General features: G+C 38.6%; 1 protein-coding gene across 3 annotated transcripts in view; it reads left to right on the top strand.

Moving 5' to 3' along the window:
- Nucleotides 1-7,389, top strand: part of BLNK (B cell linker) — a 72,273-nt gene extending 64,884 nt beyond the window's left edge. For all 3 annotated transcript variants that reach the window (XM_059660933.1, XM_059660932.1, XM_059660934.1), the window contains 3 exons: nt 232-315; nt 2,416-2,571; nt 7,002-7,389. In XM_059660933.1, the coding sequence (XP_059516916.1) occupies nt 232-315; nt 2,416-2,571; nt 7,002-7,121 (360 nt within the window). In that variant the 3' untranslated portion in view covers nt 7,122-7,389. The remainder of the gene's footprint in view (nt 1-231; nt 316-2,415; nt 2,572-7,001) is intronic.
- Nucleotides 7,390-12,020: the final 4,631 nt, after the last annotated feature.

Genomic DNA, 12,020 nt, shown 5'->3' with positions numbered 1-12,020 from the left:
TTCAGGAATTTCGCAGGACTTAGTTCTTATGTTCAATTTCTAAGGTTAGCAGCTAAGGCCAAATGGGGGGAAAAATCAATTATATAACTCTGTGATTGATCAAAGGAAGCATAAACTCATGACAATACTGGTTCACATGTAGTTAGGCAAAATGTGACTGTCATTCATGCACAGAAGGTATGGTGTCTTTGAAGGACCATCTCTTGCTTAACAATTCCCTCTATTTCACAGGAAGCTGACATTCACTGTAAGCCATGGTATGCTGGTGCCTGTGATCGAAAGTCTGCTGAAGAGGCATTATACAGATCAAACAAGGTTTGGCCATTTAAAATCTCATATCCTGCCCTCAGCCTGTAATAGGCACAGTTGTCATCCTAATAATATGCTAATTAAATAACTGCAGCAGTTACGGATGCAGGGATCTTTTGTCTTCACTTACTCAGAAGGACCTGCCATTCCCTCCTCTCTTTCAAGCATCTCCCTCTTTGTTCCTCCATCTCATCTATACTTGTCCTTTCATTGCCTCAAGGATCCATAGGCTCCTCTGCTCTCCCTACAGTGAGAGAGAAGAAGCCTCCACGGGAGATCTCTAAAAGGCTTGGTGCTACATGAGATCCATCCAGGAGTGCAAAGTAACAGGCTACTTTGGACCAGAGCATGGGATAAAAGCTGAGGTCAAGATGGCACAAAGTACTTGGAAAGAGATTTTGGGAGCATCCAAGCCCAATCATGTAGGAACACTAGGGACGGTTTGAACAATCCAAGATTAAAGTGCCAGTTTCCCTTTCTTTCTCTTTTCCCCTGCCATTTTTTCCACTTGCACCCTTTGTCAGAATATATAATATTTACATACTGTTTGTGCCACCTTTGTTTTAGTCTTATCTCTACAATTAAATATATTAAATGCTTTCCATCATTCCCTTTGCTGGCTTTCCCAGTTATCTCTTTTGTTTGATGAAGCTCACCTTGTATTCTCAGGAAGGACAGTGTTTACATTATTTCCTGAATTCTTGCACATTCAAAACTGTTTTTCATAGCCTGATACATGGAGGAAATCTTGGCTGGATATAAAAGCCCTGGCTTAAGTGTTGCTCCACTGGATTGCCTTTTTCTACCTGATGCTAATGTTATTTTCTTGTCCTTATCTGTAATTTGATATTTTAGTCTAAAACTCTGTATATTTTTTGTTTTTAAAGTTTAATAGTTTTACCAGAATATGTCTCAGAGTTGCTTTCCAGGTCAATTTTTTCAGGTAGAGGGGAGCCCTTTCAATAAATAGATTTAAGTTTTCTCTTATTTCCAGTATGTTTTCTTATAGTATCAAAGAATAGTTCTGTTTCATTGTTTTGTTTTTCTTCTTCAAGGACTCAAATAACATGCATTTGGACCTTTTTTGTCTCTTTCATTCCAACCACTCCTGTTGTTGTACTTTTTAAAAATCTCCCCCACCCCTCTCTGTCTTGGTGGTTTCCATATCTTCACTCAGAAGCTATTGTCCCTTGGGCATCCTGTAATTGTTTCTTAATTTCTGAGACAGGTTTGTCTTTCTCTTTATTTTCTTTTTTTAAAATCTTTTTTAAAAAAAAATGTTTTTTTATTGATTTCAGAGGGAGAAAGGGAGAGGGAGAGCGAGATAGAACTATCAATTATGAGAAATAATTACTGATTGGCTGCCTCCTGCACACCTCCTACTGGTGATCGAGCCCACAACATGGGCACATACCCTAACCCAGAATCAAACTGTGACCTTCTGGTTCATGTGTCTATGCTCAACGACTGAGCCACACCAGCCGGCTATTTTCTTTGCAGAATTCGTTCAACTGTTTTTGCTTTTTTCTTCCTGTTTTTTGTCTTTTTGTTCATAATTTTTGAATTTATGATTCTAGAATATTTTATAAAATATTTCAATTTGGAATGTTGTGTTACAGTTTTATCTGCTTCAATATAAGTTTTGAAGGAGAGAATTTTTATCAGCTGAAATATTTTTACCCACAATTTCTACTTTCTTCTTACAAGTACTTTTGAGTAAAATTTGTTTGATAACGTTTTTTTATTCATAGGCAACTTGTGGACATAGTTCCTAGTTCAAGAGTGCCCTCTAGGTTTGATCTTAATGTGTCCCTTCACACATTTCTAAATTCTATAAACATAATATCTTTATTTAGTGCATGGATTTCAGGATTTTTTATAAGTATATATAAACATATATAAGTATAAAATATGTTTATTTTTGTATAAGTATGTAGTTTACTGAAGTGTTTTCTTGGAAAATAATAAAACAAACTTATCAACAATAGAAAAACTTATAAATATTTGTATTTTAAGTATAACATAGCTATTTTTCATAAACTTATTTCTAACGTGTGGAAGTGTAAGTAATACTAACCATAATTATGCTTTTCATTTAATAAACAGGATGGATCATTTCTCATTCGGAAAAGCTCTGGTCATGATTCCAAACAGCCATATACATTAGTTGTATTTTTTAATAAGCGAGTATACAATATCCCTGTGCGATTTATTGAAGCAACAAAACAGTATGCTTTGGGCAGGAAAAAAACTGGTGAAGAGGTCAGTAATTTCTCTTTTAATACAACTCTATAACTACATATTGAACTCAATGGCATCATACTAGCATCATATATTAGATGCTAGAGATGAGGAGAAAGGATACAGAGTACTTGGTCCAAAGCTTGCACACATGTTATAAATAGATAAAGTACTATATTGGGGCAGCATATCCTATGAGAGAACAGAAAGGAGGAAAGACTGATATGATGTTAAGACTACATCTTGGTCCTTTTACCCTGTTATTTAGTGGATTCAGTCTGATTCAGTATTTTAGTCCAGGAAACATAAAAATCAAGGTTGAAATGTCAACTAGAATTAATGTTGTAAAAATCAAGATCAATGTCCAAAGCTCTTAAGTCAAGAATTAGGATCTCAGTTCAAATATCGTACCAAGGTGGATGACCAGGGAAGGATCAGAAGAGATGCAATAACCTGAGTTGAAGCATTAGACTATACCCTTGGGCCAGAATGAGCTTTTGAGCCTGCTGTAAGAAAAAAGCATCACAGTAGGTCTTTCTTGAATACTAACCAAACATGAACTTCAACTCCTCTTTAATCTGTACCAAACTCGATGCTTACTATATCTCCGTTTAGCCAGTTTGTTCCTATAAGGGGTCAGAAAGGGAATGATACTTGTTCTGGTCTTGAATGATGCACCGATTTGAATAAATGGAATGAAAATTGGAATGGATGAGAAGTGGAAAGAACAATCTAAGCAGAGAAAATAGTATTTTAAAAATTTAAAAATGTTTATTTTCAGTATTCCTTCAGAAATAACTACACCCATTCCAAACCCAGCACTTGTTAGATAGTAATTGTTAGAAAGTATCATAACTTCTCAAGTGTCTCTTCTCCACTAGATGAGGCCAGGGACTACACTATGTCTTGTTCATCTCTATATTTCTAGAACCATAGCACAAGGTTAGCTTCAGTGGATGCTTGATAACTACTTATTAAATGAATGAACTGATGTGTGGATGGAGTGATTACAGGCAGGAGAATAGCATTTGTAAAATGAACTGATAGGGTCATATGTCAATGAGTGTATTCTTTATTTTGCTTTTCCTTAAATATGGTTTAAAAAAACCCCACCCAACACATATAATAAAATGTTTAAGTGTGCAGTCTAGCAGTGTTAATTATATTTATAATGTTGTGAAACAGATCTCTACAATTTTTTATCTTGCATATCTGAAACTCTATACTCATTGAAAACCCCCCTTTCCCACTCTTCTCAGTCCCTGACAACCACCATTTACTTTTTATTTCTATTAATTTGACTACTTTGGATACCTCATATAAATGGGATCATACAATGTTTGTTCTTTTGTGACTACCTTATTCCACGTGGCATAATATCCTTAAGGTTCACCCATGTTGTAGCATGTGACAGGATTTCTTTTCTTTTTTATAGGATTTCTTTTCTTTTTGAGGCTACATAGTATTCCACTGTATTATATACCACATTCCGTTTACTCATTCATCTGTTGATGAACATTTGGGCCACTTCTACCTCTTGGCTATTGTAAATAGTGCTCCTATGAACATGGGTGTGCAGATATCTCTTCAAAATTCTGCTTTCAGTTCTTCTGGACATATATCCAGAAGTGGGATTGCTGGGTCATATAGTAGTTCTATTTTTAATTTGGGGGGCGGGGATTGCCATGTTATTTTCCATAGTGATTGCATCATTTCCTAATCCTACTAACAGTGCACAAGGAATCCAAATTTTCCACATCCCTGCCAACCCTTGTTATTTGGTGTGTGTTTTTAAACAGCAGCTATCCTAAATGAGTGATCTTTGTGGTTTTAATTTACATTTCTCTGATGGTTAGTGAATCTGAGTATCTTTTCATGTTCGTTTGCCATTTGTATGTCAACTTTGAGGAAATGTCTATTCAAGTGCTTTTCCAATTTTTAAATCAAGTTATTTGGTCTTTATTGTTGACTTGTAGGAGTTCTTCCTTATTCTGGATATTAACCCCCTTCTAGATAGACAATTTGCAAATATTTTCCTCCATTCCATAGGTTATTTTTCACTCTGTTAATTGTGATCTATGATGAACAGAAGTTTTTAAGTTTAAGTTTGCTTTTGTTGTCTGTGTTTTGGTATCATGTCCAAGAAATCATTGCCAAATACAATCTCATGAAGATTTTCTCCTATGTTTTCTTCTAGGCGTTTTTATAGTTTGGGATTTTATTTTGCTTTTAATAAAGTCTCAGAGAGTTAGAAAATGCAAAACTCTTGAATCTGAAAACACAAACTAATCGAGATTAAAGTCGGGTTTTGAAATGCAGATTGCATCATCATTAACCTAGGTTACACTCTAACAGAACTGTCTGCTTTTTTTCCCTACTCCCAAAAAAACCTTTGTTCTCACTGCAACTTTATCTGACAAATCTTTTAAAATAAATGCTCCTCATAGTAATAATCAGTGCTAGGAAATGGTGATGACCCTAGTAAAATAGAGTGTCTTTGGACAGGTGGTTTCATTCTAAAGCCTCTTCAGGGGTCCAGTACTTCTATGAGGCTTAAGGGTGGGTGAGGGAGCTGTCTTCTTTAGAGGTCCTGAAATTCTCTCATAAAAACTAAGCTCTAAGAGGGGCTCTGGACTTACTGTTCTGCTAGGAAACTCTGGTAAACAGAAATTTCTCTTGCCCTAAAAAATCTTCATCCCTACCTCAGAATGGATAGTTCAGAGCTTTATCTTTCTCCCCACATATCCAGCCTATGGATTCCAAAATAAGTAGTATCTATATAATAAAAGCCTAAGCAACCGTTACAGCGGAATGACCAGAACGACTGGTTACTATGATGCACACTGACCACCAGGGAGCAGACACTCAATGCAGGGAGCAGACAGTCAGTGCACTCCCACAGGGGGAGCACTGCTCAGCCAGAAGCCAGGCTCACAGCTGGCAAGCACAGCAGTGGTGGCAGGAACCTCTCCCGCTTTTGCAACAGCACTAAGGAGCAGTGAGCCAAGCAGTAAGGAGTGAGCAGGCAGGCAGTAAGGTGCAAGGGATCCTGGATTGGGAGAAGGATGTTCAACTGCCAGCTTAGGCGGACATCCCCCAAGGGGTCCTGGACTGTGAAAGGGTGCAGGCCGGGCTGAGGGACCCCTCTTCTCCCCCTCCCCCGCAGTGCACAAATTTCATACACCGGGCCTCTAGTATTATTATAATGTCATCTGGAAGTATTAACAGAGTCCATTAAAACTCTTACTGAAATGATCTATAATAAAAAAAGATTATTTCTCCGATATACCGAACATCTGAATGGAAAGTGAAAACTTTAGTTACATGATGTGAATCATGAGGATACTTTGAAAAGTCTGTCTGTCTGTATTTGTGTTTGGATATATATGGGTAGAAAAAGTAACCAATTGATTAACTGTTTAAGGTTTTTACGCAACTGTTTTTTGTTTGTTTGTTTTGTGTGTTTTTTTAATATATATTTTTATTGATTTCAGAGAGAAAGAGGGAGAGGGAGAGATAGAAACATCAATGATGAGAATCATTGATTGGCTGCCTCTTGCACGCCCCCTACTGGGAATCAAGCCCACAACTCGGGCATGTACCCTTGACCAGAATTGAACCTGGGACTTTTCAGTCCCCAGGCTGAAGCTCTATCCACTGAGCAAAACCAGCCAGGGCTATGCAACTGTTTTAATATTGTATAGATACAGTATTGAGTAGTTTTATAGCTCTAACATCTGTTTGCTGTATTTTATTGATCATGAGATTTTCAGTTACCATACATGCATGAATATCTCGAATATACTGAATTAGTATAGACAAAAAGAGCACTGATCATTTTTTCAGAAAAATACAACTTTAAGATCTAGAGACTAGGAATTAGTATGCAGAAAAATAAGTATGTATGGTAAGAACCTAACATGAAATTCCATTGTCAATTAGGCACCAATTTAGCTCTAGCCTTACTGGGCACTGAAGCAAAAATGGGAAATATGATGGTTTATAAAGCTTTCTTTATTCATTCAAAAAAGGAAAACAAAAACATGAATCTTGGAAATAAGTCTTTCCTGACACTAAATTCTAAGATTAATTTATTACATCAGTCCTTGTATCTAAGACTGTGCAACTTAACAGTGAATAATGTAGAAAATTTTACTGTATGAGTTTTACACTAAATAAAGACATTATTTAGTGTAATATTAAAACATTACATCACAGCTCAATAAACTGAAGCTGTTGGCTGTATTTTTAGTATTATTAAATATAAGAAAGGCCAACGTCTGCCACCTTGAAGGTTACAATCTTTGTTAAATTAGACATTTTTTTGGTAGTATGTCAGCTGGGACCCCATAACTTTGACTAATTTGAGGAAATGGAAGGAGATGGGGGGAGTGAAGCTCAAAGTTAACATAAATACCAATTTATAATTCATCTATGTTTTCTTGCTCTAGTATTTTGGAAGTGTTGCTGAAATTATCAAGAATCATCAACATAGTCCCCTGGTTCTTATCGACAGTCAAAATAACACAAAGGATTCCACAAGACTGAAATATGCCGTTAAAGTTTCATAATTTTTTTTAAAAGGTCAACATCATTGCTTCGGATATTTGCTCTACTTCTCCTTTTAAGAAAAGGTCCCCAAGCTTCATATTTTGGATGATGAATCATCCCATAATAAAATAGAAGATGGAGGTAGCTATTGGAGCGGTCATCCATTTCCTTAGAAGAAGCTCACATGGACTTGTTCTATTGCCTGACCTGATGAACTGTTAATATCTGGTGAGACTGAGTTATTGTGCTATTAATATCCTCCCAATAAATGTTTTTATTTAAAAGAAACATGTGTAAAGTATTTTCAATCATGTAAGAAAATAACACTCCATTCTCAAAGTAAGAAAAAAGTAATCTTGGATAAAACAAAGCAGCTGGAAATTTAGGCCAGTACACTGCTCACTGATGCACTAATGTAACCAGGACATCTACTTGCCAATGCTCGACAATTATGTGTTGGTTATAATTTTTATTTGTAGAAAATAAAATACAATGTTTAGTTATAAGTACAGATAAGGGGGGGGTGTGTGATGGTTCTCTTTTGTGAGTACTCCCAACTGTGGGAGATATAGAAATGACCTTTCTAGAAGTTTCTGTCCATAATTATGTTGTTAACTTTGCTTATTAAAATAATTATACCTCTTTGATATGCATGTCTATTATATGGACCCTAAATTTGATATGCAGTTCAAAGTAAGATGAGGACAAAACTAGACTAAAAGCCTAGGGAACATCCCACAGAACAAGGGCAGGAAAGCAGACTGATGAACACGAAGGAATAAAAGATATATCATTATGAGCAGCCCTATCCAAGATCGTAGCTCATCCCAGAAATGGAATATACTTTGACTTTAGATAGCATTGAAATGATAAACTAAGATAAATCTAATAATTAAATGAGGAATATACTTGATCACTGGATAATATAGCAATCTCTGAAAGGATTTTGAAAGGCTAGAAGGTAATGAGTAACTCAGACTCACCTGTAAAGGTAACTGTATTTTTAAATGTCATATACTGTCATGATGACTATTCATGTTATGAGTTGAACTGTATTCCCCAAAAAAGATATGTTGAAGTCCTAACCCCCAGTACCTCAGAATGTGACCTTATGGGGTCTTTAAGATGTAGGTTATTAGGGTGGGCCCTAATCGAATATGATAGGTTTCCTTATAAAAAGGGTAAATTCGGACACAGTCACAGACATACACAGAGGGAAGACAAAGTGAAGAGATACCCAGGGAAGACGCCATGTGAAGACAGAGGATTCAAGTGATGCACTTACAAGCTTAGGCGTGCTGAAGATTGCCAGTAAATACCAGAAGCTAAGAAGAGGCAAGGAAGGATTTCTCTACAGGATTCAAAAGGAACATGGCCCTGCTGACACCTTGATTTCAGATTTCTAGTCTCCAGAACTGGAAGACAATAAATTTGTTTTTTAAGTCACCCCACTTGTAGTACTTCATTATGATAACACCAGGAAACTAATATAATTCATATACATTTTTGACAATAAAATAAAACACAAATGGGTTTTATAAATTTTGTTTGGAAAGCTCTTTCTTCCTTCTAGAAAAACAATACAATCGTTTAGAATGTACTAACTTCCTAAAAGACTGGCTTTAGTCTGACTTGAAGCTGGCCCAGAGCTAAAGATGCTACATAGTGGAAATTCTAAAAAGTATAACAGGTAAATGTTTTAGTTGCTGTTGCCTAAAGTGATAGATAACCGTTCAGGCAAACAACAGACTAAAAAACCGGGGAATGAGATGTCCAAAAGGGCTTTGCAAAGCTCCAACATATTCCTGGGAATCTAGAAAGCTATATGGATGCCAGGGCCATGTGTGTGCTAAGGAAAGACCTGAGAAGGCCACAAGCTGTCATCTCTTACCGGGAGACTGTGCCAAAATATGAAGTGAAGGCTAAGGCAGAGTTGTAAAGTCCCTGGCTGAGTTTTAAAGATGCACCACAAAAGCACAATTAGAGAGTCTTGGCCAACACTGGGTGACTTTTTTTAATTTGGGGTGTTTAAGGAAATCTCTGTCCAATTAGCAGCTGATCATTAAGCTAACATAAGAGAAATGTTAAGGGCCACACATGACAAAGAACAGAGACTTTAAAAATTAACTCAGAAAGGTTAATAACAAACAAAAAACGACTACAATAAGCAACAACAACAAACCCTGGGGAAGGGAGCAGAAAGGTAGAGTACCTGATTTTCAGAGTTGCTACATTATAACATCTTATATGACCTGTTTTCAAAAAATTTACAAGGCTGCAAAGGAAGGAAAGTATTGCCCCTACAGAGGGAAAAGCAATCAAGAGAAATAAATATCCTGAGAAAGCCCAACCTCTGGATTTTCTATCAAAAATTTTAATGTATCCTATATAATAAAAGTCCAGTGATCAAATGGCAGAATGACCAGAACGACTGGTGAACCAGTCACTATGATGCACACTGACCACCAGGGGGCAGATGCTCAATGCAGGAGCTGCCCCCTGGTGGTCAGTGCACTCCCACAATGGGAGCACTGCTTGGCTGATGGGGATGAGTGGCTACTCCCACAGCCGGCTGATCCCTGCAGGCCACGCCCCCCACCAGTGCACAAATCCCATGCAGTGGACCTCTAGTTTTAAATATAGTCAAAGAGCTAAAGGAGACTAACCAGTTTAAAGACAAAAAGGAAAGTAAGAGAATGATGTCTCAACCAAATAGAATATATAAAATAGAAGTTATGGAAAAACTTTTTTTAAAAATATATTTTATTGATTTTTTACAGAGAGGAAGGGAGAGGGATAGAGACTTAGAAACATTAATGAGCGAGAAACATCCATCAGCTGCCTCCTGCACACCCCCCACTGGGGATGTGCCTGCTACCAAGGTACATGCCCTTGACCGGAATCGAACCCGGGACCCTCTCGTCCACAGGCCGACGCTCTATCCACTGAGCCAAACCAGTCAGGGCAAGGAAAAACTTTTAATTCTAAAACTGTCTACATAGAGTTAAAAAATACAATAATTGAAATGAAAAAAATTCACTAGAGGGGATCACCAACAGATTTGATAAGGCAGAAGAAAGAATCCATGAGCTTAAAGATAGGTCAACTAACACCAGTGTGAGAAACAGAAGGAAAAAACAAACATGAAATGAACAGAGCCTCAGAGATTTGTGGAATACCATCAAGAATAGCATATACAGCCCTAACTGGTTTGGCTCAGTGGATAGAGCATCAGCCTGTGGACTGAAAGGTCCCAGGTTCGATTCTGGTCAAGGGCATGTACCTTGGTTGCGGGCACATCCCCAGTAGGAGGAGTGCAGACAGCAGCTACTTGATGTTTCTCTCCCATCAATGTTTCTAGCTCTCTATCCCTCTCCCCTCCTCTCTATAAAAAATCAATAAAATATATTTTTTAAAAAAAGAAAGAATAGCATATACATAATGTGAGACTCGGAGAAGAAAAAGAATGCATCAGAAAGAATTTGATGATAAACATTAATCTAACAATCCATGAAGTCCTAGGAACTCCAACTACAACAAACTCAGAGAAGCACACCAGACATATCATAATCAAACTGTTGAAAGACAAAGAGACCCTGGCCGGTAGTACAGTTGATTAAAGCCTCATCTAGATAAGCCAAGGTTGCAGGTTAAATCCCTGATCAGGGCACATACAAAAATCAACCAATGGCCTGGCTGATGTGGCTCAGTGGTTGAGCATCAACTATGAACCAGGAAGTCATGGTTTGATTTCCGGTCAAGGCACATACCCGGGTTGCAGGCTCAATCCCCAGTTGGGGGCATGCAGGAGGCAGCCGATCAGTGATTATCTCTCATCATTGGTGTTCTCTTTCTTCCTATCCCTCTCTGAAATCAATAAAAATATTTTTAAAAGAATTAACCAATAAATGCATAAGTGGATCAACAAATCAATGTTTCTCTCCTCTCTCTCTCTCTCTCTCTCTCTCCCATCTTCTCTCTCTAAAAATCAATTTAAAAAGAGAGAACCCTGAAAGCAGCCAGAGAGAAGTGACACATTACATTAATAAGATTAACAGCTGATTTCTCATCAAAAACCATGGATGCTGGAAACTAAGATGGCGGCATAGATAAACACCGGGAAATTGCCGCCTCCCACAACAATTGAAAAATACCGCAAAGGACAGAGCGGACATCATCCAGAAAAACAGGAAGGCTGGCTGAGTGTAAATTCTACAACTAGAAGGAAAGAAAAGCACACGGAGAGCCAGAGGAGCTGCGGAGGTGAAGTGCAGAGGTACGGTGGCTCGAGCGCGCGCGCGGAAAGGGGGTGGCACCTGAGGACTCGGCTGTCTTTTTGAATCACAAGCTCCCGACTGCTCTGAACTCCGGTTCCGGGAAGTCTCTGGGGACCCAGGACTCATACGGGAAGCTGGACTGTCGGGCAGCGGGCGAACTTGAGGGCGGCTTTCCCTCAGAGGTGCTTGCAGCAACTATCAGTCACTGAGACCCGCGACTCCTTAGGGCTGGGCTGAGAATCAGCCATAGCTCTTTGCTCCGCCCTTTGATTCCCTGAGACCCCGCCCCACCCAGGCTGTGGCAGAGGCTTTTGCATGTGAATGTACCTAACTGCAGCCGAGCCAGGCAGACCCGGAACTTCCAAGAGAAGGCCCAAGGCCCCGCAGCGGCTTGCATTGCTTCACAGCTGAGCCTCTTTGTGGCTCCTGCTGTGTGGCCTCAGGCAGAGGCTGAATTAGCACCTCCTTAGATCCAGGAGCCACTGTACCCAGTGGTCAGAGGGGGACCATCCAGATTGCACCTCCTCAGATCCATAAGAGACACACTCAGGGAGCAGACTCAGTGAGCACCAAAGCCCCACTGAAGCAAGTCTTGCCCCAGAAGGGTGTCTTCAGCACAGAAGTTCTCCCACTTCAGACACA

Source organism: Myotis daubentonii, chromosome 13 (genome assembly GCF_963259705.1).
Source record: "Myotis daubentonii chromosome 13, mMyoDau2.1, whole genome shotgun sequence".
Lineage (NCBI taxonomy): Eukaryota > Metazoa > Chordata > Mammalia > Chiroptera > Vespertilionidae > Myotis > Myotis daubentonii.
Note: the sequence above shows the minus strand (reverse complement) of the source record. Positions and strands in the feature narration are given on the sequence as shown.